This window comes from Nomascus leucogenys, chromosome 18, assembly GCF_006542625.1.
Source record: "Nomascus leucogenys isolate Asia chromosome 18, Asia_NLE_v1, whole genome shotgun sequence".
In the NCBI taxonomy this organism is placed as follows: domain Eukaryota; kingdom Metazoa; phylum Chordata; class Mammalia; order Primates; family Hylobatidae; genus Nomascus; species Nomascus leucogenys.
The window spans coordinates 84,973,462-85,000,537 of NC_044398.1; the positions used below are offsets into that span (position 1 = coordinate 84,973,462).

The 27,076-nt window shown below is 46.1% G+C and overlaps 1 protein-coding gene across 6 annotated transcripts in view; it reads right to left on the reverse strand.

Moving 5' to 3' along the window:
* SYT17 (synaptotagmin 17) overlaps positions 1-27,076 on the reverse strand; it is a 98,673-nt gene that overhangs the window by 65,002 nt on the left and 6,595 nt on the right. For all 6 annotated transcript variants that reach the window (XM_003266087.3, XM_012497437.2, XM_030798529.1 and 3 more), the window contains 2 exons: positions 21,408-21,556; positions 17,795-18,414 (listed from right to left, as the gene is read on the reverse strand). In XM_003266087.3, coding sequence (XP_003266135.1) covers positions 17,795-18,414; positions 21,408-21,556 — 769 coding nt within the window. The remainder of the gene's footprint in view (positions 1-17,794; positions 18,415-21,407; positions 21,557-27,076) is intronic.

Consider the following 27,076-nt stretch of genomic DNA (forward strand, 5'->3'; position numbering starts at 1 on the left):
CAGTTTACAAGGTATGAACATAAAGAAACTAACTCCAGATCCTGAACTCTTGAAAACTATGCTTTTTGGCTTTTATTCCCACTTTTCCCACTGAAAATTGAGGCTCAGAGAAGTCAAGTAACTTCTCCAATGTCACACAGTGAGTATCCCCTGGAACACTAATGCCTGGACTAAGCAAGTGCTCAGTAAGTATCTGTTGAATGAATGAAGGTGTAAGTGGTCAAGTCAGGGTTGGAACTTGGGTCTGTCAGATTTTAAAGCCCACCCCCTTACCCACTATACTGGCACACCATAAGAATCTAACAGATCTATTGATCTTTTCTTTTTTTTTTAAGCAAGGGCATCCCTTGTAGCTACTTTCCTTTCTTATGTCTGCTGCCCTTAGAAGCCCTCCCTGTTATTGAAAATGGCACCTTCTCTCAGTCTTTGGTTTTAGGGGGCCACAGAAGAGGTATCTGTGGCTTCTATTTATTTAGCAGTCCTCCCCGCCCCACTTTTTCCAGTGTCAGAAGCTCTTTTGCTGTGATTTGGGTGGGGCTGACACTGGGCATTTGTACAGGAGTCAGCTGGTGGTCATCGATTCTAACAATCTACTGTGTAAGAGTCTATCTGATGACAAGGTTTGAGTCCCTGAATTCAGCTGTGCCTGAAGCTCAGCGAACTCCTGGGGTTCTCAGTTCCCTAAGTACCTCTTCCCCTGTCCCCCATGAAAGAAGCCTGAGTTGGGGCTGTGTCCCTGGTGGCCCAAAGGGTCCTGACACATCACTCAAATCTCAGGAGGCAAGTCTTTCCATGCCACAGATAAACAGGCCTCCATGACCACCTTGGTGCCACCCAGAAACCAATTTCCTCTCTCACACAGGCGTATGTGCAGGTGATGTGGTCCCCTGGACTGTCCAGCAGTAGCTGGGGCCTCAGTGGGACCTGGTGCTGAAGCAAACCTCTACTGTTGGCCTCAAGAACACTGAGGTACCATTGAGAGAGTCCTGAGTGGTGCGGAGTTGGAGCTGCCCCCCAGCTGGTCCCCCCACTGGAATGTGCAGCCCTTATTCCAGTGATGCTGATGAGCTGATCTGACCTTCTGCCTCCACACATCACCTCTCGGTTGCCCAGTTTAATTCCCTAAGGAAGGTCACAGGGTCACCAGCATGGACAGAAGCTCTTTTGAAACTAAACCCTTAATCTCACCTCTCCTCTTCTTTCTCTCAACACTGGGTTTACACACATCTTGAGGCCAACACCAGCTGTAGTAAAAGTCGAGATCAAACACCTTCTAGCCACACCATCTAGACATATCTGACTGCACCTGCCCTGGACACCCTGCCCAAGGGGGCAACCCACTGGATTCTCTATCACCTAGAAATAAAACTTGAATGGGGAGAAATGAAGAGGGAGTGACCTCAGTCCATGGAGCCAAGTCAATTAATCTGATCCTTCTAAGGCTTTGCTGTCAGTAGAGGAACCCCTTGCCTCTTATGGCTGCTGCACACTTGAATAGGGCTACTGCAAACTGAGATGTGCTGTGAGTGTAAAAGAGGCAATGGATTCAACCATTTAGTGTGAAAAATGAATGTAAAATTTCACACCAATAAGATTTTACTTTGATGACTTGTGGAAATGATAACACTTTGGATGTATTGGGTTCCATAAAATAATATTACAGTAAATTTCACCTATTTCTTTTTAGTTTGCAAAATGTGTTTCCTAGGAATTTAAAGTTATGGTCATGTATATGGGCCCATGTATATGGCCCATTAATATGCAGCCCATGTTGTATTTGTTGGGCTGCACTGCTCTAGAGAGAAGTCCATGGGGACCTAGTCTAGAGAGTCCCAGAGCTACCCTGAGGTCCTGGTGATTCACTTCTTTTGATACTATAAACTGCTCCACTATCCTTTCAATACCACCCTCTCTTTCTCCCAGAGAGTCTGACATGAGTCCTGGCTCTGCCATTTACTAACTGGATGACTGTGGGCAAGTTTCCTAACTCCCTGGCCCCAGTTTTCTTATCTGTACAATAGAGATAGTAAGGACACCAATCATATAGTTGTTGTGAGAATTAAATGGGTTAATATATGTGAAGGGCTTACAGCCCAGATTTAATAAATGAGCCTATCATCATCTTATTCATCATTTCCTTAAGCTGCCAAAGTCAGTTTTGCTGCTGCTTGAAATCTAAAGACCTTTTTCTTATAGCCCCATTAGTTTTCTCATTCATAGATATCAATATCATCATTTTTTGTTTGTTTGTTTGTTTTCTTGAGACAGGGTCTTGCTCTGTCACTCAGGTTGGAAGTGCAGTGGTGCAATCATAACTCACTGCAGCCTTGAACTCCTGGGCTCAGGAGGATCCACCTGCCTCAGCCTCTCAAGTAACTAGGACTATAGGTGTGCAGCAACATGCCTGGTTAATTTTTTGTTTTGTAGAGAAGGGGTCTTGATTTGTTGCCCAGGCTGGTCTTGAATTCCTGGCCTCAAGCATGTTCCTGCCTTGGCCTCCCAAAGAGCTGGGTTTACAGGTGTGAGCCACTGTGCCCAGCCTAATATGATAGATATTGAGGGCCATGACTGTTTTTCAAAGGCAACTTCAGGTAATAAGAATAATGAGCTCAGAAGTCACCCTGTTTAAGTTCATGTCCACGCTCCACCATTCCGTGAATAACCTCAGGTGAGTCACTCATTGACCAGGACCTCAGTTTCCTCCTGTGTATAATGAAGGATGGTCACCATACCTCACAGGCTTGAGTAAGTCTGCAGGGGGACCACATATAGAAAACACCTTGCACAGTGTCAGGAAACAGGACACATCTGACAAATGCTCATACTTATTACACTATGATGAGAGTCTCAAGGGCAGGGACCAGGCCCTCGCTCATGTTTGTAGCCCTGGAACCTGCCATACATATGTGGTCAATCAATGTCGACAGCCCTTGGAAACATTCAGCTTCTCCCTCTCTGAACAAAGCCCTTCATGTTCTCTCTGGAGCTTACCACCAAAAACCTGGGCCACCCACCCACTGACCACTCAGAGCTCATAGCCTCATCTTCTCAATCCCAGATAAAGTTGATGAATTGCTTGGATGACAATTATTACTTTATTCTCCTTAATCAAACTGAGTTGAAATTTCTTGGCTAGGAAGATTTCAATGTAATTATCATGGTAATGACTGACATTGACATTTATTTAGTGTTACCAGTAAGAAGTTCACATTAATTGAGGCCTTGCCTCATGCCACAGGCATTATCAGATGACAGCCTAACTATGACTGTTGATGTTGGGGTTGTTATTCTTGCCATTTTCCAACAAGCTGAGCCTCAGTGAGACAGGGCAACAGTTAACACAGCCTCCTCAAGTTCAATGGAACACAGCCTCCTCCATTCAGTAACTTTATGGCCTTGGGTAAGTTACTCAAACTTTCTGTGCCTGAGTTTCTTTAACTGTAAAATGGGAATAATAATAGCCCCTGGGTGGGAATGAAAGCCCTTAGAACAGTATTTGATCCATGGTAAGCACTCAGGGAGAGCTAGCAATGATTATTATCAATGACATTGAGTAATTACCCAAGGTCACCCTGCTGGAAGTGGTTGGGCTGGCGCTGAAAATTAAAGGACACTAGGTCTGTGCTTTTGATCATGACATGGCACCACTGTAAACATGTGCCAGGCTCTCTGATCTTGGTGCTTCATAAGGACTAAGTCTGACGGCCCACAATAACCCTTTGAAGTAAGTACTACTGCAATCAGTGTTGTGATGGTAAATGTTTAGTTCTTGGGGTGATGGGGGCAGAGGTTCTAATTTATGACACTGGTCAATTTCATATACAATAGCTGGTCTCCAGCTATCAATGTGATGATTGCAAAATTCCTGAAAACTGAACAATTGGCTCTGGGAGCCAGCACACCACATGATGCCCATTTACAGACAAGGAAATTGAGGCTTAGAGATGACAAGTAACTCACCTGAGCCTACACCTCTAGTGGATGGCAAAGCCAAGACTTGAAGCCAAGTCTGTATGACTCCAGGGTCTATGCTCTTAGCCATCATGAGATCGCCTCCCTTGTGGGGTAAAGAAGTTAGTACAGTGAGTGTTGGTACAGTACAGCAAGACCTCCTGCCCAAAAGCCATGTGACATTGGACAAGTCACTCAACCTCTCTGTGCTGCAGTTCTCTAGTCTATATAACAGGAAAGTTGGTCCAAATCACCTCTGGTTCCTCTTCTAGTTCATTTTATAACTAGGAATCAAAAGTCCATGTTGAGGCCGGTCAAGGTGGTTCATGCCTGTAATCCTTGCACTTTGGGAGGCCAAGGCAGGTGGATTGCTTGAGCTAGAGGCTCAAGACCAGCCTGAGCAACATGGCTGACCAAATTAGCCAGGCATGGTGGCTCATGACTGTGGTCCCAGCTACTCAGGAGGCTGAGGCAGGAGGATTGCTTGAGCCAAGGAGGTAGAAGCTGCAGTGAACTGTTACTGCACCACTGCACTCCATTCTGGGCAACAGAGTGAGACCCTGTCTCAAAAAAAAAAAAGAAGAATAACAAACAAACGAACAAAACAAAAAAAAACCTGTCCTCTTTCTTTAGAGGCCCTGTCTCTAAAAAACCAAATCAAAACAAACAAAAAAGTGCATGTTGACGTCTAAAATGCAAAATCAATTTCTATTTAAGGAGGAAGAAAACGTGAAGGACCGCGTGACAAGAAACTTCTAGTTAATGGCTGCTTTGTAAGACTCTGGCCTGGGCCCAGCTCTGGCTGCACAACATTGCCAAAACCCTGCTGTTCATCAGAACCTGAGCAGGAAACAATTTTAACTTACACACAAAGGCCAGGACTCTACAGAGAGGGTCAAGGCTGACAGCAGCTCAGGGCAAGTTAAAGAGGGATTTCTCATTAAGAAACCTGGCATTTGCCTTGTCAAGAGCCTTGGCTGGTAAGGTACCAGGCAGTGAGTGATCACAAAATACAAAATGCAGTAAGGTGTCTCTGTTTACCAGGCAGTTTTTGGCAGCTGACAAGGCAGGCTGGGGGCATTTATAACTCCAGGCAGTTTCCAAGTACCAGGTCCAATGAGCACATAACTCTGAGCACCTCAAATTATCAAGTATTTTGGCTTAAAAAAATGTCCCAGAGAAACTATTCTGGATGACATTACAATGGTGGACCTGTGTCATTATACATCTGTCCAAACCCACAGAATGCACAGTGCCAAGAGCATCTTAATGTAAATTGTGGATTCGGGGTAATAATGATGTGTCAGTATAGGTTTATCAGTTATAACAAATGTACTATTCTGGTGGGAGATGCTGATAACAAAGAAGATTACATATATGTGGAGGCAGGGTGTATATGGGAAACCTTTGTCCCTTCCTCTCAATTTTCCTATAAACCTAACACCACCCTAAAAAGTAAAGTCATTTAAAAAAAAAAATTCTTCAGCTGGGCGCTGGTGGCTCACATCTGTAATCCCAACACTTCGGGAGGCCAAGGCGGGTGGATCACAGGAGGTCAGGAGTTCAAGACCAGCCTGGCCAACATGGTGAAACCTTGTCTCTACTAAAAATACAAAAATTAGCCGGGTGTGGTGGCACACGCCTATAATCCCAGCTACTCAGGAGGCTGAAGCAGGACAAGTGCTTGAAATCAGGAGGCGGAGGTTGCAGTGAGCCGAGATCATGCCATTGCACTCCAGCCTGGGCAACAGAGCAAGACTCTGTCTTTAAAAAAAAAAAATTCTTCTATCTACTGTCTGCCTGGGGCATGGTTATGACCAAAGTAGTATAAATTGAAACGCAAATCAGATTCTAAGCCAATTCCTTCTGGTTTCAATCTCAATTGTGCCTCAATCACCCCCCTTCTTGGTACGTTCCTTCCTCGGGTCCCTCCCTGTGACCTTCTGGCACCTGGGTTCCCAATCACCATTTATTCAGCATATATAGCATGACTCCATCTCTTTTTGGGTCTTTTTGGTTTTAGTAGGTTTTTTCTTTCGAGACAGGGTCTGGCTCTGTCACCCAGGCTGGAGTGCAGCGTTGCCATCATAGCTCACAGCAGCCTCCACCTTCCATGCTCAAGTGATCCTCCCACCTCAGCCTCCCGAGTTGCTGTGACTGTGGATGCGCATCACCACATCAGGCTAATTTTTAAATTTTTTATAGAGATGGGGATCTCACTCTTTTTCTCTGGGCTGGTCTTGAACTCCTGACTCACATAATCCCCCCACCTTGGCCTCCCAAAGTGCTAGGATTACAGGGGTGAGATGGAGTCTCGATCGTTCACCCCGGCTGGAGTACAGTGGCGCGATCTCGGCTCACTGTAACCTCCACCTCTCGGGTTCAAGCGATTCTCCTGCTTCAGCCTCCTGAGTATCTAGGTAGGATTACAGGCACCCACCACCGTGCCCAGCAAATTTTTGTATTTTTAGTAAAGATGAGGTTTCACCATGTTGGCCAGGCTGGTCTCGAACTCCTGACCTCAGGTGATCTGCCTGCCTCAGCCTCTCAAAGTGCTGGGATTACAGGTGTGAGCCACCATGCCTGCCCCCACTCCCCAATCTCTTTAAAAAAAAAAAAAAGTTTGTTATGTTTTGTTTTAAAAAAAAAAAAAGGTTAAATAAATAAATGAAAGAAGCAGTGCCATGGAGTAGAGTGACTGAGAGTACAGCCTCTGCAGCTGGATGACATGGGTTCAAGTCCCAGTTCTGTGGCTTGGATGGGTTGCTTAATGCATGCCTCAGTTTCTTCATCTATAAAATGGGGTGATGATAATAGTTCACACAATAAAAGCACTTAGCAGAATGCCCAGCGCACAGTGAGTACTATGTGAGAGCTTGCCACCATCATTATCCTCACAATGCTCCCCCAGTTCCCCATGCAGTAAGAATTATTATCCCTAATATACAGCCTAGGAGTTAGACCCAAGTTCACACAGCTGGGAAATGGTGAAGCTGGAACTTTTAACCAGATCAGTCTAACTCAAAAGCGCATGCTCTTTACACAACAATATTTGTTCAATTCAGAAGACATCTATTGAGTTCCTTCCAACTACCAAAGATACCAAGACTAGAACCCTTTTATTTGGCTGGGCACGATGGCTCACACCTGCAATCTCAGGACTTCAGGAGGCCAAGGCAGGAGGATCACTTGAGGTCAGGAGTTCAACACCAGCCTGGGCAACATAGCAAGACTCCGTCACTACAAAAAATAATTTAAAAATTAGCTGGGTGTGGTAATTCACACCTGTGGTCCCAGCTCCTTGGGAGGCTGAGGCGGGAGGATTGCTTGAGCCCAGGAGTTTGAGGCTGCAGTGATCATGATCGCACCACTGCACTCCAGCCTCGGTGATAGCGTGAGACTCTGTCTCTAATACATAAATAAATAAAGATACCAACACGAAATAACAGCAAATGCTGATGTCTGTGGGGTATTCACTCTGCCCCAGGGGCTGGCCAAACCTTTTCCTGTGCATCAGCAGGATGCTGAGTGAGGGTGTTTCCTGTTGACCCCAGAATGTGCTGCCCTGACCCAAAGTGAAGACCAAGGAGAAGTACCTAGGGGCCAGCAACATCTGGGACACAACATCTCTCTCTGGGATTTGTAAGAGGCGGAGAGATGGTTCTGCAGCGTTCACAATCCTCCCTACTCCCAGTATCTACATGTAAAAGGGATGAGGGGAGAGGGAGCATTGGCTGAGTGGAGACAGCTATAGATTTCCCTTGTCATCCGTTCCCCTAAAAGTTCAGAGAGAGACATGGCTGCCAAGACAGTCACTTGCAAAGATTGGGCACCTCTATAAGAAGGTGGGACTGGCATCTTTTTCTTTATAGGTTTCTGCTTAGCCAATGTTCTTATATCTCTGCATTGCACCTTCCTGATCAGAGGAAAGGGGAAATGAAGAGAGATGGCAAGCAGGGAGAAGGGGAGGCATGGAAGATACTGCATTCTGAGCCCTGAGGGTGGCAAGAGAAAGTGTAGCAATGCTAAAGGTGCCTACCACAGCACCTAGCCCCAACCAGAACAGACTTTGTTGACTGCCTACTGTCAGCCCTACATCTCCACTTAGGTCTCTCTGACCAGTGGAGTCTTTCCTACTTGTGCCCACAAGGCAAGCTGGAGGTGCCCAGGGAATTAAGAACTTTTGGGAGCATCCTGCAACCCATGCCAGATGGGAACTGGGTGAATAAATACCCCAGCTCCCTCACCCCTGGAGTAGGCTACACTGAGTTCCAGTAGGATTAAGCTCTAGTTGTCCACAGTGGTGAGACACTTTATTGGTCTCATTTTCTCCCTTCTCTTCTGGTGTTTCTCAGCATCACTTCCTAAAGAAAATGCATGCACTCAAATCTTTGTCTTTAGAGGAACCCAACCTAGGATAACAGATGACTTTCCCAGGTGTCAGCAGACACTGGAGAAGACAGCTTGGTTAGTGGCCACATGCACAGGCTCTGCTTCCTAAGCCACAATGCTCTGAATTCTAGACATCTAAGGTCTAAAAGGTTTTCATTTGGACAGTGCAAATCTCAGGTTGAAGCAATGTTCGGAAACATAAATATCCAGCATTCCAGTGTGCAAATATCACTTTTGACTAAACATATTTTCTTCTTCCAGGCCCAAATCAAACATTCCTCTTCAGTGGGCAATCTGGCTTTATAATGTAAGATACTGCACCCTGGCATGACTCAGAACTCTTCTACATGAATGCCTAAGAGCACTTTAACTTGAATCTACTCCTTCCTGGAATGGCTCCATAAAATACCATCTTAGTGGCAGCCCTGTATTGGGTGCACCCTGCACACCGGCCACTCAAGCAGCCGGGCACAGCACTTGCCATGCCAGCTTATGAAATCTTCACAACATCCAACCCCTGAGTGGCAGAGCCAAGTTTTAGATGCAAGTCTGTCCAGCTCAAATGTCCGAACCCTTTCTATCTTCCACCTTTCACATTTTACCTTCCACCTTCCACCAGTCACCCAGTGTTTCTCGGAATGAGCTCCAGAGTTTACATACATTAGAATCTCCCAGCCCATGGGCTCAAGTGCAGATGCATGGGCCTCTCACCCAAGATGCGGGAAATCAGAATCAGGGAGGCTGAGGTCTGGGAGCCGCCACAGTCACAGCTCCCAGGTGATTCTGATGCTTGTCAAAGTAAGAGAACCATCACAGTAGTAGAAACCCACCTGACCACCCCCCACCGACCCCACACTGTCTGATATTCCTTGTTTATAGTTTCCTCAAAGACTGCTTCTGGGCATCAAAGACTCTGCTTTCAAATTGCGTCCTCTGTCACCGCCACCTTACATGGGGTCCAGATCATCACCACCTCTCACCTAAGAGACCACAGCAATTTTTCCTAACTGGCACCGGTACTTCTTGTCTTTTGCTCCTTAACATTTTCTTATGAACATTCTCTCTCTCCCTTTTTCCTATAGAAACAGGGTCTCTTCATGTTGCCCAGGCTGGTCTCGAACTCCTGGCCTCAAGCAATCCTCCCACCTGGCTTCCCAAAGTGTTGGGATTTTAGGCATGAGCCACCACACCCAGTCTACCTTTCTTTTTTTTTTTCTCTTTGAGACAGGGTCTCGCTCTGCCGCCCAGACTGGAGTGCAGTGGCGCGATCTTGGCTCACTGCAGCCTCTGCCTCCCGGATTCAAGTGATTCTCGTGCCTCAGCTTCCCGAGTAGCCAGGACTACAGGCATGCGCCATCACACCCAGCTAATTTTTGTACTAAAAAGTAGAGATGCGGTTTCACCATGTTGGCCAGGCTGATCTCGAACTCCTGGCCTCAAGTGATCCTCCCTCCTAAGTCTCCCAAGGTGCTGGAATTACAGATGTGAGGCACCGTGCCTGGCCGTAGCTTACACTCTCAACACTTTCAAATACAGAGAGGCTTAAAGAATTGTACAGTGTGGCTGCGCGGTGGCTCATGCCTGTAATTCCAACAGTTTGGGAGGTAAAGGTGGGCAGATCACGAGGTCAGAAGATCGAGACCATCCTGGCTAACACGGTGAAACCCTGTCTCTATTAAAAATACAAAAAATTAGCAGGGTGTGGTGGCGGGCGCCTGTAGTCCCAGCTATTTGTGAGGCTGGGGCAGGAGAATCACTTGAACTCAAGAGGCAGAGGTTGCAGTGAGCCGAGATCATGCCACTACACTCCAGTCTGGCGACAGAGTGAGACACAGTTTCAAAAAAAAAAAAAAAGAATTGTACAGTGCACACTCTTAAATACATCCCCTAGATTCTACAGTGAACAGTTACTGATATTAAGAATGCTATAATTATATTTAAAATATGGTCTATTTGCTTCTTCCCTATCCATCCATCACTCTATCTTTTTTGAACGCATTTCAAAATAAGTGGCTGACATTGGTACACTTCCCCACTGTCTTAGTCCATTCAGGCTGCTGTAACAAAAATACTATCAACTGGCTGGCTTGAAAAGAACAGAAATTTATTTCTCACCCTTCTGGAGACTGGGAAGTCCAAGATCAAGGCACCAGCTGATTTCATGTCTGCTGAGGACCATTCCTCACAGATGAGACCTTTTGGTTTTGCCCCACATGGAGGAAGAGGCAAGGCAACTCTCTGGAGCCTCTTTACAAGGGCGCTAATCCCATTGATGATGGCTCTGCCCTCATGGCCTAACCACCTCCCCAAAGGCCGTCTGAATACCATCCCCTCAAGGTTAGGATTTCAACATACGAATTTAGGAAATCTTCAGACCATGGCACCCATACACATTTCGGCATATCATTAACCAGAGTTCAGTGTTTGTTTATGGTGGGCTTTTTTTTTTTAGATTAAACTTATATACAGTGAAATGTACAAACCTTAGGAATACTGGATGAGCCTTGCCAAATGGATACAGCTGTGTATCCTTCCTATTGCTCAGAAAGGTTCCCGCATGGCCACGGGGCATGTAATCTCTCCACTGCCCCTGTTCTTCCTTCCCCAAACCACATGAACTCAAGAGAAAATGAACCACCTACATCGTGGATATTTTAACGGCTTAAAAAAACACACACACAGTTGGTCAAAAAGCCATCTGTACACCCATGTTCATAGCAGTATTATTTATAATAGCCAAATGGTGGAGGCAACCCAAGTGTCCATTAAAGGATGAATGAATCAACAAAATATGACACACACACACACACACACACACACATACTGGAATATTATTCAGCTCAGCCTTAAAAAGGAAGGAAATTCTGACTCACACTACAACACAGATGAAACTTGAAGACATTATCCTGAGTGAAACAAGCCAGCCACAGGAAAAATAATCTATGACTCTACTTATATGAGGTACCTAGAATTGTCAAATTCATAGAAAGTAGAATGATGGTTGTCAGGGGCTGGGGGGAGAGGGAGATGGGGAGTTATTGATTAATGCGTGTAGGGTTTCAGTTTTGCAAGAGTTCTGGAGAGGGATGGTGGTGATGGTTGCACAACAATGTGAATGTACTTAATGCCACTGAACTGTACAGGCAAAAATGGTTAAGAAGGTAAATTTCATGGTGTGTGTATTTTCCCACAATTAAAACTAATAATTTTTTTTTTTAATTTCAAGACGGATTTTCACTCTTGCTGCTCAGGCCAGAGTGCAATGGCACGATCTCAGCTCACTGCTACCTCCACCTCCCACGTTCAAGCATTTCTCCTGCCTCAGCCTTCCAAGTAGCTGGGATTACAGGTGCCCGCCACCACACCTCACTAATTTTTTGCATTTTTAGTAGAGACGGGGTTTCAACATGTTGGCTAATAATTTTTTAAAAGAGTTGAGCCTACACAGATTTCAATGGCTTCCAATCTATTCCGATGAGCAGAATTTCTCTAAATAGCCAGTGTAATTTCATGTCTATGTCAATCCCCTCATCCTATTCACTGTATGGTCCTATTTTCATTATCTTCCGGCCGACCTTATCACTGAGACCCCAAAAATGCCATAGCTCCATGAGCTGCCAGTTTCCTGAATGCCAAGATCAAAGATGCAGTCAGATGGGATGCTGCAAGACAGATGGGATGTTCTGCCCTGACCCAGGAGGTGCCTATATGCTGGCCCCACCAGCCACCCATTCATTTTCCATATGGGTTTTCCAAGAAGAAAGAATAACTAGACACTAAGTGTTAGCCCAACTCCACACACCATTAGACTAGGCTAAAAATAAGAAATTGAATACTTTTGTCTTATACACCATTACACAACTGCCTTCTCTCCTTTCCATTCCACTGACCAACCAACCAATCTGGTGAAGGCAGATGTTAGCTTCTAACAAAAATCAGCAATCAGGCCAGCTATACTGGCTCACGTCTTTAATCCCAGCACTTGAGGGGCCAAGGCAGGAGGATCGCTTGAACCCAGTGGTTTGAGACCAACCTGGGCAAAATAATGAGACTCCATCTCTACAAAAAAATAAAAAATTATCTGAGCATGTTGGTGTACACTTGTGGTACCACATGGTCCCAGCCACTTGAAAGGCTGAGGTGGGAGGATTGCTTGAGCCCAGGAGTTCAAGGCTGCATTGAGCCACGACTACACCACTGCACTCCAGCCTGGGTGACAGAGCAAAACCCTGTCTCAAAAAAAAAAAAAAAAAAAAAAAAAAAAAAGACAGGTTGAGGTCCTAACCCGCAGTATCTCAGAATGGGAGCTAATTTGGAAACTGGGTCATTGGATATGTCGTTACTTAAATTAAGATGAGGTCACACTAGTATAGGGTGGGTCCTAATTCAATATGATTGGTGTCCGGTGTCCTTATAAGAAGAGAAAAGACGTGGCTCACGCCTGTAATCCCAGCACTTTGGGAGGCCAAGGTGGGCGGATCATGAGGTCAGGAGATCGAGACCATCCTGGCTAACACGGTGAAACCCCGTCTCTACTAAAAATACAAACAATTAGCCGGGCGTGGTGGCAGGCGCCTGTAGTCCCAGCTACTCGGGAGGCTGAGGCAGGAGAATGGCGTAAACCCGGGAGGCGGAGCTTGCAGTGAGCCGAGATTGCACCACTGCACTCCAGCCTGGGCGACAGAGCAAGACTCGTCTCAAAAGAAAAGAAGAGAAGAGACACAGACACACACAGGGCCAAAATGGCTGTACGATGGTGGAGCAGGGATTAGAGCAATGCGGCTCCAGCCGAGGAATTCCAAGGACTGCCTGCAACCACCAGAAGCGAGGAAGGAGAAAGGAAGGCTTTCCCTCCAGCTTTCAGAGGGAACATGACTCTGCTAATGCCTTGATCTGGGACTCCTTGCCTCCAGGCCTGTGAGACAATAAATTTTTGTTGCTTTAAGCCACTCAATTTGTAGTGCTCTGTTACGGCAGCCCTGGCAACAAATCTACATCCAAATCCCCATCTCCAGCTCTGCTTCTACGGAACCCGGCCAAAGACAACCAGCTTGTTTTTTTTGTTTGTTTTTTCTGTTGTTGTTTTTGCAGAACTTAATTTTTTTTTTTAAGTTTTATTTTAAGTTCAGGAGTACAAGTGCAGGTTTGTTACACAGGTAAACTTGTGTCATGGGGGTTTGTTGAATAGATTATTTCATCACCCAGGTATTAAGCCTAGTACCCATTAGTTGTTTTTCCTGATCCTCTCCCTCCTCCCACCCTCCGTTCTCTGAAAGGCCCCACTGTGTGTTGTTCCCCTCTCTGTGTCCATGTGTTCTCAGCATTTAGCTCCCACTTACAAGTGAGAACACGGAGTATTTGGTTTTCCATTCCTGTGTTAGTTTGCTGAGGATAATGGCCTCCAGCTCCATCCATGTTCTTGCAAAGGACATGCTCTTGTTCTTTTTCATGACTGCATAGTATTCCGTGGTATATATGTACCACATTTTCTTTATCCAGTCTATCACTGATGGACATTTAGGTCGATTCCACACCTTTGCTATTGTGAATAGTGCTGCAATGAACATAACGCATGCATGTGTCTTTATAATAGAACAATTTATATTCCTTTGGGTATATGCCCAGTAAAGGGATTGCTGGGTCGAAAGGCATTTCTGTCTTTAGGTCTTTGAGGAATTGCCACACTGTCTTCCACTATGGCTGAACTAATTTACACTCCCACCAACAGTGTGTAAGTGTTCCTTTTTCTCCACAACCTCACTAGCATGTTATTTTGGACTTTCTAATAGTAGCCATTCTGACTGGTGTGAGATGGTATCTCATTGTGGTGTTGATTTGCATTTCTCTAATGATCAGTGATGAGCTTTTTTTCGTATGATTGTTGGCAGCATGTAAGACAACTGGCTTTTCCACTCAAAGAGCATAAATTCCAGAGTAAGCATTAGCTGGGCAATACCAGCATATTCTTCCCTCAGTCAGAGTCTCCAGTGCCTCTCTTTGTGTGAGCTTCTTGCCTCGCTAGTATGAGTCTAGTATTCAAAGTGAAATACTCATATAGCATGACCTTCCTAGTGGATTCCATCATTTAAAACTCCTGCCTGAAATACATTTGCTCCCCAAATGTGAGCAAATGCATCCTGATCCACTCCAACGGTGCAAGACCTACTATATTGGAATTACTGAGAGATGGTACCTCAGTCTTCAGTATGGTGCCCATTTTCAAGGCAATTTTGGCTCAGTATCTCACACTGATAATCCCAGCAAACTTTAGGAGGCCGAGGTGAGAGGATCGCTTGAGACTATGAGTTGGAGACCAGCCTAGGCAACACAGCGAAATCCCCATCTCTGAAAAATATATTTTTTAAAAAACTAACCAGGTGCAGTGGCATACAACTGCAGTCCTAGCTACTCAGGAGGCTGAGGTGGGAGGATCTCTTGAACCCAGGAGTTTGGGGCTGCAGTGAGCTGTGATTGCACCACTGCATTCCAGCCTGGGCGACCAAGCAAGACCCTGTTTCTAAAAATAAAAAATAAAACAAAATAATTTTTAAAAATCAAAATGAGTCCTTATTTCCCATTTATTACCACATGCGGCACACTGCATTATGGCTTACTGTTTACCAAACTGTCTTTCCCACTAGACTGGAAGTTTCCTGCTGCTAGGAATGGTATGGTATTCATTTTCATTAATCTAACTAGAAATGCCGGGCACATAATAGGACCTCAAGAAAAACAGAATGAAGAAATGAGCAGATCAGAGAAGAAAAAACAAAGAATAATAAAGAGGGGAGAAGAGAAGGAAAACAAATATCTTAAGGGTCCAGATGACGCTTCCAAAAACTATTTTGAACAGTACTAAGAAAACACTCATCATCATCAGGAATGAGAGACAGAAGGCATTTACAGCCAGGATTTAAGAGTCAAACCTACAATTAAAGGCATTAACAGCACTACTTGGCTGATAATAGCACCAGCAAGGCTGGAAGCCCGAGTGTGACAGACCAGAGTGTAAATCAGACGAGCAATTAGAGCAGTTGATCTGCCTGCAATATTTCAACTTTATACACACTTACGTTATTTTATTTTTTTAGAGACAAGGCCTCACTCTACTGACCAGGCTGGAGTGCATTGGCGCAATCATAGCTCAGTGCAGCCTCAAAGTCCTGGGCTCAAGCAATCCTCCTGCCTCAGCCTCCCGAGTAGCTGGGACTACAGGCACGTGCCACCATGCCTGGCTAATTTTTTCTTTTTTTTTTTTTTATGTTTTGTAGAAATAGGGTGTCACTATGTTGCCCAGGCTGGTCTCGAAATCTTGGGCTCAAGCCATCCTCCCACCTCAACCTCCCAAAGTGCTGGGATTACAGGTGTGAGCCATTGCACTCAGCCCTATACACATGAATATTTTTAATTCATAGAGGCACCGAAAGGTCCCCATGAAACTAAGGCACGGCCTGCAGCTCTATCAAGGGTGAGGAGGCAGCCCTTGTCTGGGAGAAACCTGCTCCCGCAGTGACATGAAACAGGCCCGGCTGTCCCTCCTCAGATGGAAAGGAGACGGCAGCCCCAAGATTAACTCAGCTCAGGAGACACCAGGTCCTCTGCCGCAAGAAGGCTCAGCATCAGGAGTGAACGGGAACACTCCCCGCCTCTTGTCTGCCCAATTAGATATTCACCAGGTGTGATTACCGCTTAGTGCACTGGAAGGCGACACATTACAGGCTCCCTCTGAATGGGTTCACAATAGAAGACATCCTTTCCTGACAACTGGGGCTGCCACTGTGAAGAGCTCACCACCCGCCAGGCCCTCGCTGTGAGGTGGTGCTACTACCTCCACTTCACCTGAAGTGAGGTAAGAGAGCAGAGGGGCCCAGCAACAGTTGGCAGTGGGAGGAAGGTTGCAGATTGGACCCAAGCCCATTTTCTCTGCATGTCACCAAATGGCTCCCCATGGAAAGGCAACTTTTCTTTTTTTTTAAGAGACAGGGTCTCGCTCTGTCACCCAGGCTGGAGTGAGCTGGAGTGAGTGCAGTGGCTCGATCATAGCTCACTGCAGCCTCAAACTCTCGGCTCAAGAGATCCTCCTGCCTCAGCCTCCCAAGTAGCTGGAATTACAGATGTGCACCACCATGCCTAGCTAATTTTTAAATTGTTTTTTGGAGAGACAGGGTCTCACTGTGTTGCCCAGGCTGGTCTTGAACGCCTAGACTCAAGTGATTCTCCTGCCTCAGCCTCCCAAAGTGCTGGGATTACAGGCGTAAGCCACTGCGCCTGGCCTGGAAGGCAACTCTTACTGACCTCATGGTGGCCAGAGCCCCCTCCCCTGTTTCTCCATCTCCCGTCCCTGTTCCTACACCAGCCATCCTACAGGACAGGGAGAGAAGGAAGGGAAGAGGGGAGGAGGGGAGGGAAGAAGGAGGGGAGGGAGGGAGAAAGGGAGGGAAGAGGGAAGCGGGGAAGGAAGGGAGGAAGGGAGCAAAGAGAAGTGGGAACGGAGGGAGGGAGGAAGGAGTGGCTGGGTCTTTTCCTTTCCTTGGGCTCCCCACATCCTTCTACCCACAATGGGTAGACAGTTATCCTCTAACATGCAGGAATGCCCAGCAGCCGACTGGAGACACAGCCTGGTCCGTGGGCGGCTTCCCGAGCAGCCAACCACATTTCCCGGGCTGGACAGGGGGAAAGAAGCCAATCTAACAGTTGGCCTGAAAAACATCCATGCATCATCCTGTTTTCCAGCCTTCACTTTTTCCCCAAAAAATCAATTTCTGAAAGTCAAAATGATTGATAGCTTTATACCCTGTGCAATCATTCTCCTTATTAAATAACTCAGCATCAATGATTTTAAAAAGGCTTCCAGAGTGGTGGTGGTTACATGAATCTATACATGTGATACATTTTCACAGAACGATACACACATGAGTGATGCACGTAAAAACTAGTGAAATCTTGAGGTCAGGAGATCGAGACCATCCTGGACAACATGGTAAACCTCGTCTCTACTAAAAAAAAAAAAAATGAAATACAAAAAATTAGTGGGGCATGGTGGCGGGCGCCTGTAGTCCCAGCTACTCAGGAGGCTGAGGCAGAAGAATGGCGTGAACCTGGGAGGCAGAGCTTGCAGTGAGGCAAGATCGCGCCACGGCACTCCAGCCTGGGTGACAGAGCGAGATTCCGTCTCAAAAAAAAAAAAAAAAACACAAAACTAGTGAAATCTGAGTAAGCTCTAGGTTAGTTACCAATGTCTATTTCCTGGTTGTGTAAGATGCTATCATGCTGGATCAAGAGGACACAGGAACTCTGCTATTTTTGCAACCTCTTGTGAGTCAAAAATTATTTCAAAATAAAAAGTTTTAAAAATCCAAAAAAGCCTTTTAAACAGTAAAATAAAATAAAATAAAAATAATCACTTTTTTAAAAAGCTCCCAGGAGGAAACACCACAAACCCATCTCTTACCTGAGAACTGGGAATCAGCGCCTTCCACCAGTGCCCGCCCTTGACCAGGTCAACTTCACACAAAGGCACGGAAACTTTCCCAATGACACAGTGGCGGGAGAACTTATCAAAATCCACCACGGTCAGGAGCAGGGTCCTCCTCTGGGCCTCCAGGAAGGGGATCTCGAAGGTGTAGCGCTCCTCAAACACGGGTTTCTGGGTCTTGCGTTTGACCCCGGTCTGCTTTGAGTTCTTCTGGTCCGGCAAGAGACAGATCTTGACGTAGGGGTTGGAGTGTGCCATGTCCTGGCGCGAGCCGTCGTGGGAGATGGGAGGTGGCAGGTCCCTAGCCTCGATCACGCGCACGGTGAGGTGGTTGTGCAGCAGGTCGTACTGAGTGCTGAAGTGCAGCATGCCCAGCTGGTACTTGGACAGGATCTCCTCGTCTGTCAGAGAGTCCACGTCGTCGCTGTTGGAGTCGAGGGAGTACAGGTGGGGTTCGAACTTCCTGAAATAGTCGTCGGGGGTATAGGTCCGTCTGAGCACCGAAGGCTGGATGGGCTCCTTCTTGGCGCTGAGAACGCCAAACTCGATGGGTTTAATATCGATGAGTGGAGAGCTGGGACGTCTTGACTCAAGACCTGAGAGCCACCAGAAATAACAATGAAGACAGCCACATACGGGGCAGACCTGGGCCACTTTGCAGGTGGGCAGACTCTTGCATTGTTTACTCTGCTTCAGAATGACCTTTGCCATCTTTCTCCACACTCTGAAATACTCACTGATTCTGTGACAGATAGTTTGGTGGCACTATTGTCACCTTGCCGTCATCACAGCAGCTAAGTGCCAGGCACTGCTCTAATGGACTGTGCGCATTACATCATCTCATATGTTCAATCACAATCTTCACATCCCCTTGAATTATTACATAATTACTATTATCCCCACTTTATAGACAAGGAAACAGAAGCTTAAAGTAACTTTCTGAAGATCACACACTTGCAAGTGGAGGATCCAGGGGTCAGGCTGGTCTAGCTGGCCCCAGAGTCTGCCTCTAACCATTATCCTATGATGTCTCCACTTTAAGAGAGTGAGCTCTGGGACCAGAGTGCCTGGGTGGAATTCCATCTCAGCCACTTACTCACTACTCACGTACTCATTACCAATGAGCCATGTGACTCCAGGCATATTCTTTTGACTCTCTGGGACTCTGTTTTTCCATCAGTAAAATAGAGTTAATAACGGCACCTACCTCAAAGAATGTGGTGAAGATTCACTGAGCCAGGGCATGCAAAGGGCATGGCACAGAATGTGCCCGTAGGCACAGACCAATAAATGGGAACGATTGTACTTCTTCAGGGTTCATATTCAAACCTCATCGCTTACGGGCTGCCTCTCTCCATTCCATGAACCAGCAGAGTGCATTGATCCCAAGTTCATTATTCCAACCTTTGCACATCCCTCTCTTCTAGCAATGAGCTCACGGCATTCTTGCTAATTGCCCAAACAGCTGTCTTTATGAGACATTTGCCAGAGGCATGGGAGGTACTCTGATAGATGTATGCTAAATGGAAATCACCTGTGTTCAGAGCTGGGCATGAGACTTAGAAATTATCTAGGCCCACACTGTCCATAGAAAGATAACACAAGCCAGAAATGCAAGCCACACATGTAACTTAAAATGTTCTGGCAGCCATGACTTTTAAAATATGCAAAAAAAAAGGGCAAAATTCATTTAATTTTATTTATTTGTTTATTTTGAGACAGAGTCTTGGTCTGTCGTCCAGGCTGGAGTGCAGTGGCAGATCTCAGCTCACTGCAACCTCCACCTTCCAGGTGCAAGTGATTCTCATGCCTCAGCCTCTCAAGTAGCTGGGACTACAGTTGTATACCACCACACCTGGCCCATTTTTGCATTTTTAGTAGAGATGGAGTTTCATCATGTTGGCCAGGATGGTCTTGAACTCCTGGCCTCAAGCGATCTGCCTGCCTCGGCCTCCCAAAGTGCTGGGATTACAGGCGTGAGCCACCGCGCCTAGCCTGCAAAATTAATTTTAATATTTTATTTTATCCACCCCACTATATCCAGTGTATACTCATTTCAACATGGAACCAATATAAAAATATTTTAGTGAGATACTTTAAATTCTCTCTCTTTTTTTTTTTTTTGAGACAGAGTTTCATTTTTGTTGCCTGAGCTGGAGTGTAGTGATGCAATCTCGGCTCACTGCAACCTCCACCTCCCGGGTTCAACCGATTCTCCTGCCTCAGGCTCCCAAGTAGCTGGGATTACAGGCATGCGCTACCATGCCCGTCTAATTTTGTATTTTTAGTAGAGACGGGGTTTCACCATGTTAGCCAGGCTGGTCTCAAACTCCTGACCTCAGGTGATCATCCCGCCTTGGCCTCCCAAAGTGCTGGGATTACAGGCATGAGCCACCGCGCCCAGCCTTTTTTTTTTTTTTCTCTCACTGTCTTAAAAGTCCAGTATGTATTTTGCACTTACAGAACATCAGTAAGATTCAGTCTCACACCACTTACGTGCTCAACAGCTACGTGTGTCTGGTGATTGTTATACCAGACAGCACAGCTCTAGACCAGCCCTCTCATTTTACAGATGGGAAGACTGAGGCCTAAAGAAATCCAGCGCTCCCTCTGTTTCACTATTTCATGCTCTTGAACTCTTTTTTTTTTTTTTCTACTTTTTTCTTTTCCCTCTATCCCCAGGAAAGGCTGGACACCAATGATCTCCACCTGAATGGATTTGTTTCATGCATTTTAAGCTTTTCCCGCTGTTAGGTGAATTTCAGACATCGGTTCACGCAGAGCAGAGATACTTTTGTGGAGCAGAAGGAGGTTGGGAGTCTCTGGGTGTTTGTCCTCTTTTTTCCTCCTCGCCCAAATCATGCCATTTGGTCAACACATATGCCACACAACAGAGTGGACAAATTGGGTGGTCAAATTTGATGGCCACACATACATTTTGTTTAGGCTTGAAAGTAAGAATGTTTCACATAAAAAAAATCCAGATTGCCAATATCTCTTTACAAAGATCAGACAATACTGGGCCCCAAATCTCATACAGCTACCATTGGCCAGAGCTGAGTAGCAGACACCCTGCCGCCTTTCAATGGGGCATTCGCTTTTCAATTGACCGAAGTCCCCACCCTGCCCTAGTAACTCTCCAGACAGAGCGGCAGCTGCCATTTGTCACTGCACTCAGGCAAGGTTTATCTCTATGCAACCTCTGCACTTGGCCACCGATGCAACCTGCCTAGCTCCCAAAGTCACCAGAATTGACAAGCCCTGCTATATAATATAGCCACACTCATCTTTCAGAATCTGAAATAATATACACTGACAATGTTAATCAATTCAGCCAATTCAATCAAACTTAAAATTAATAAAAGCAAAAATCAATCAAAATGATTGCTTTTGATTAAACTCAGCAGCAATCAGGTGTGATGCCCTCCTCTGTCACACCGTCATTATCTCTCTCTCGCCCTGTCTCCTGGACTGTCATCCCACTCTGCCGCCCTCCCCCAGCAACAACACTGCCCTTCATGACTCTCCGTGAGAGAGTGTCTGGGAAAGCCAGCCAAGGCCCCCAGAAAGGTACAGCAGAGATACTTACTCGAAATCCTCCGCGTCAGGCTGTACGTGGACTTGGATGTGTCTGAGGACGAGCGTCTTCCATCCGGGGAATTGGTCCGTGGGGTCAGCGGCACTTCGCTGGCCGTGTGGACAGAGTCACCATCCTTGTCACTGCTCCGGCTGGCCATCCTATAGGAAGGGAAGTGGTCTCAGTAGCTGTCCAGGAATCCCCGGGGACTGGCATCTCTGTCCCTTAGGGGTTAAGACCCACGATGAAATCGCTCTCAGACCCATTTTATGCAACATGGAATAATGCAAATTTGAAACAGTGTGGTGTCCTTAAACTCTCAACAACGTCTTGCTTTTTGCACAAAATGTGAAATGATATGAAGAAATATTCCCCAATTTAGAACAATCTGTCAAGAACTTGCATAATTTCAAAGCTGGGGTTGGGCGGAGAGCTGTGTAAACTTAAGCTGTCGCCACGTGGGGGCGCCACTTTGGCTCAGTGAAGCCCGAGACCTGTCAATCTCCAGTCTGGAGTGAACCGTCTGGTTGTTTTACAGGCATCCAAACTTCTGCTTTTGGTTACAAGTGTCCTGGTATTTCAACAGTCACTGTGTCTATAATTTAAGATCTTTTAAAAATATCCTATAACAATGTCACTCAAGGGTTCTTTGCGTGGCAGAAATGGCCCTGAAAATCAACAATTTCTGAACAGAAGTTTGATGTAAAGAAATAGTTATAAATTAGCAGCAGCCGTGACTCAATGTGCTCCCAATAAAGAACTGCTGAGAGATTGGGAAGGAGGAGGTAGGGGTGGATGGAGAAGGAAGACGAAACAGGGTAGTGACTGGGAGAACCGCTGGGGCTGAACCCTGGCTGGCTGCTAGGGCAAGTCCCTTTCCCCTCCCATACCTCCATTTCCCCATCTGTACAGTGGAAATATTGACAGTACCCACATTATATGGTGGTTGTAAACAATGAATGAGTTAACACATATAAAATGCGCAGAGGCCGAGCATGGTGGCTCACACATATAATCCCAGCATTTTGGGAGGCCAAGGCAGGAGGATCCCTTGAGGCCAGGAGTTTGAGACCAGCCTGGGCAACACAGCAGGACCTATCTCTACTAAAAAAGTTGGCTGGGCATGGTGGCCCACAACTGTAATCCCAGCACTTTGGGAAGCTAAAGCAGGAGGATCACTTGAGCTCGAAAGTTTGAGATCAGCCTGGGCAACATGGCAGAACTCTGTTTCTACAAAAAAATTTTAAAAATTAGCTGGGCATGGTGGTCTGTGTTTGTCGTCATAGCTTCTTGGGAGGCTAAGGCGGGAGGACTGCTTGAGCCCAGGAGTTTGAGGCTGCAGTGGGCTAAGATTGTGCCACTGTACTCCAGCCTGGGTGACACAGCAAGAGACCCTGTGTCAAAAATAAATAAAATGCTTAGAACAGTGCTTGGTTGTGTAGTAAACAGGTGCTCAATACATCTTGAAACATTTTTTATTGATTGATCGATCAGTTCATTGATTTTTTTTTAAGAAACAGGTTCTCACTATGTTGCCCAGGCTGGACTCGAACTCCTGGGCTCAAAGTGATCCTCCCGCCCTCAGCCTCTTCAGTAGCTGGGACTATAGGTGCATGCCTCCATGCCCAGCTTAGTTGATGTTATTACAACTAGGGTGGCTTTAAGATCCCCCCCAATACTCATAAAGCTAGGTAAGGATGCTGGAGGGATGGGAAAGGAGGTACAAAAACAGCTGGTGACGTCGTTTTGAGACTGATGCTGCTAATAACATGCCGCTAAGCCATAATGGCTGTAGATTTATGCCTTCTGAGGCTGCATCCCCCTCCACTTGACATTAAAGCCTACGGGAAAACTCATCTTGAAAAATGCAAGTTTTGAATGCTGTGAGGTCTTCAGACTCATCCTGTGCATGAGATGAGACTGATCTGATGTTCTTCAAAAGCATTATCAGGAGCTAGGCATGGTGGCTCATGCCTGTAATCCTAGGACTTTGGGAGGCTGAGGTGGGTGGATCACTTGAGGTCAGGGGTTCGAGACCAACCTGGCCGACATGGCGAAACCCCATCTCTATTAGAAGTACAAAAATTAACCTGACGTGGTGGCACGCACTTGTAGTCCCAGCTACTTGGGAGGCTGAGGCAAGAGAATCACTTGAACCTGGGCGGGCATGGTGGCTCACGCCTGTAATCCCAGCATTTTGGGAGGCCGAGGCAGGTGGATCACGAGGTCAGGAGATCAAGACCATCCTAGCTAACACGATGAAACCCCATCTCTACTGAAAAAAAAATACAAAAAATTAGCCGGGCGTGGTGGCAGGCACCTGTAGTCCCAGCTACTCGGGAGGCTGAGGCAAGAGAATGGTGTGAACCCGGGAGGCAGAGCTTGCAGTGAGCGAGACTGCACCACTGCACTCCAGCCTGGGCGACAGAGCTAGACTCCATCTCAGAAAAAAAAAAAAAAAAAAAAAAGGAGAATCACTTGAACTTTACCCAGCCTTGGGTATCCCTTTATCGCAACACAAAACAAACTAATACAGGTTGGGAGAAGGATGAATAACTAATTTGCACCACTGTTAAAAGGCAGAACCCCAACTAAGCCAGTAATGCTAAACTCTAAATGGCACACTCTCCCAATCGCCAAGTGGGGCATCTCTGAGAGGCCTGTAAGAGCTCTGCACATTGTAGGCATTCAACATGTGCTTGTTGGACAAACAATCAACCAACTTGACTTTAATTCACTCTTCAGTGAGGGTCTTTCTGGCATTGCTTCAAAAGGCACCAGTCAGATTGTGCAGTGTTCCTAATCTTCACCAGCCCAGCCCAGCCAAGAAAAGTTGGGGGCCCACAGGACATGAGCATATGTGACAATGTTGTGTCCCCAAGATCACACGCAGAGCACACACAAAGGGCCAGCTCATCTGCCACGTGCCAGTCCACAGAGGCAAGTCCCATGGTTCTTGGCTCAAATGTCACAGTAGGAACAGCACTGCAAAGCCCATACGCTTGACATTTCTACTTCCTGTCTGTTTGATAACATGCAGCTGCCCACTTGGTAAATAAATCTGGGGAAAACACAAAGCTGTAAATTTACTTTCTGAATGATTTAGCCATCTTCCCTTTACAGATTTCTCTTACCGTTTTGCATTATGCTCAGTGTCAAAAATGTATTAAGCACTGCCCAGTGTTCAAAAGAGACCTCATTCATCCTGGGAAGCACAAAGGTCATGCACAGCTGTTCAGTCTGTAGACTGCACAACCCTAGGTGGTGCCATTCACGATGGCCACCATGTGAATGGCACCACCTGGAGTTTTGTGGTGTATTGGCCCTGCTGGGAAAGTTCCAGTCCACTTCTCTACTAGTGGCAAAACCAAAAGAAGTGTCTTCCCAGAGGGTCCCAGCCCCCTTGCCCCTGCTTACACAAAGGGTCAGCAGCAGTCAAGGCAAAACGCAACTGTCCTCCAGCTCAGCATGAGAACCTAGGCTGTGCATCTGTAACACTCAACATTTGGATATCTAGGGGGCAAACAGGTACCTGGCTGTGATATTCAACACCTATGAGGGGTCTCCGCTGGTATAGAAGAAAATCCAAATTCCTTACTCCGGCATTCAAGACCCAACTCAGCCTGAGCTTGCAGGTTCTCCCAGCTCTTCCTAGATGTAGTTGTGGCCTGAATCCTACAGGTGTGTGTAGAGTTGAGATTTTTGGTGAAAGCAACTCATTAATCAAGCGATAATTCACAGCCGGGTGCCGTGGCTCTCATCTGTAATCCCAGTGCTTTGGGAGGCTGAGGTGGGAGGACTGCTTGAGGTCAGGAGTTTAAGACCAGCCTGGGCAACACAATGAGACCCCTATCTCTACAAGGGGTGATGTCTGCCCACCTCTCTAGTCAATTTCCTCCTCTCTAGTCACAACACCCCAATTGTCTATTACAGAGGTCTGCAAACTACAAAGCCAAATTCACTGCCTGATTTTGTAAATGAAGTGTTAATGAAACACAGATGTGCCCATTCATTACTGTCTACAGCTGCTTTTGCATAACAATGGTAGAAATAAGTAGCTGCAACAGAGACCATATGGCCCATGAGGTTAATATATCTATTATTTGGTCCTTTAAAAGTTTGCTAACACCTGGTCTAGTAGTTTAGTTCATGTTTCTGGTGGAAATGACCATTTCCCTGGTTTCCTGGGTGGGCAGATAACTGGCATGATTCTAGCACCATTTCCTCCAAGTGAAAGTGATTGGTACATAACCCAAGCCAGGCTAATAAGAGTCTTTCCTTGTTTTGTTTTGTTTTGTTTTGTTTGTTTGTTTGTTCGTTTTTTATGCAACTGCAACAGAATGCAAGTCTAGTGCTGCCACATGGAGAAAACAAGCTTAACAATGAGGCCAATACAGAAGAAACAGAGAAAGAAAGAGAGAGAGAAAGGCTCTGATGACATGATTTCTGCTCCTGGATCCAGCTATGCCTGAAGCCATCATTCCTGATTCTTTCATGACAAGGTCTTATGCAGGACTGTCATATATGGAATGCAGGGTGTAAATGCACAACTCTAGGGGGCAACCTGACTTACATACCTGCCTTACCTCCTACATGAGACTGAAAATTCCCTGAGCGTGGTCACAGGACCCTATCTAGCCGTGTATATACCACAGCACCTGGCACACTGTACTTAAGAAATAACTACAAAGGGAACTGAGATTAACTTTTCAACTGACGATTGGCACTTTCAGGATGCAAGTTCTGCCTGTAGGATAGTCTGTCAGTCAACAACTTTTTCTGAGTGAACAAGACAGGCAAAACTCCCTGCCCACATGGAGATAGCATTCTTGTGACCATAGCTTTAAGGACATTAGATGGACTGAACTAACTTCTGCTACATAGACCAGTAGAATCCTTTTTTTTTTTTTTTTTTTTCCGAAGTCTTGCTCTGTTGCTCAAGCTGGAGTGCAGTAGCATGATTATAGCTCACTGCAGCCCTGACTTTCCAGGCTCAAATGATCCTTCCACCTCAGCCTCCCGAAGAACTGGAACTCTAGGCACCAACGTGCCCAGCTAATTTTTAAAATTTTTGTAGAGATAGGGGTCTCATCGTGTTGCCCAGGCTGGTCTTAAACTCCTGACCTCAAGCAGTCCTCCCACCTCAGCCTCCCAAAGCGCTGGGATTACAGATGAGAGCCACGGCACCCGGCTGTGAATTATCTCTTGATTGATGAGTTGCTTTCACCAAAAATCTCAACTCTACACACACCTGCAGGATTCAGGCCACAACTTACGAATAATGAATAATGGAAGAGTTCTTTAACATTGTGTTTATATCAGTTTAATTAATCTCTATTGATACCTAATACTGACAGAAATAAATGCTCATAAAACTTTTACCCTGTGCTAAGCATATTATATGCATATCTCATTTATTTATTTATGTATTTATTTTTGAAACAGGGTCTCATTCTTTCCCAGGCTGGAGTGCAGTGGAGCAATCACAGCTCACTGTAGCCTCAATCTCCTAGGCTCGAGCGATCCTCCCACCTCAGCCTCCAGAGTAGCTGCGGCCACAGGCACACATCACCACATCCAGCTAATTTTTTGATGTTTTGTTGAGATGGGGCATTGGGGGTCTTACTATGTGGCCCAGGCTGGCCTTGAAATCCTGAGCTCAAGTGATCCGCCTGCCTCAG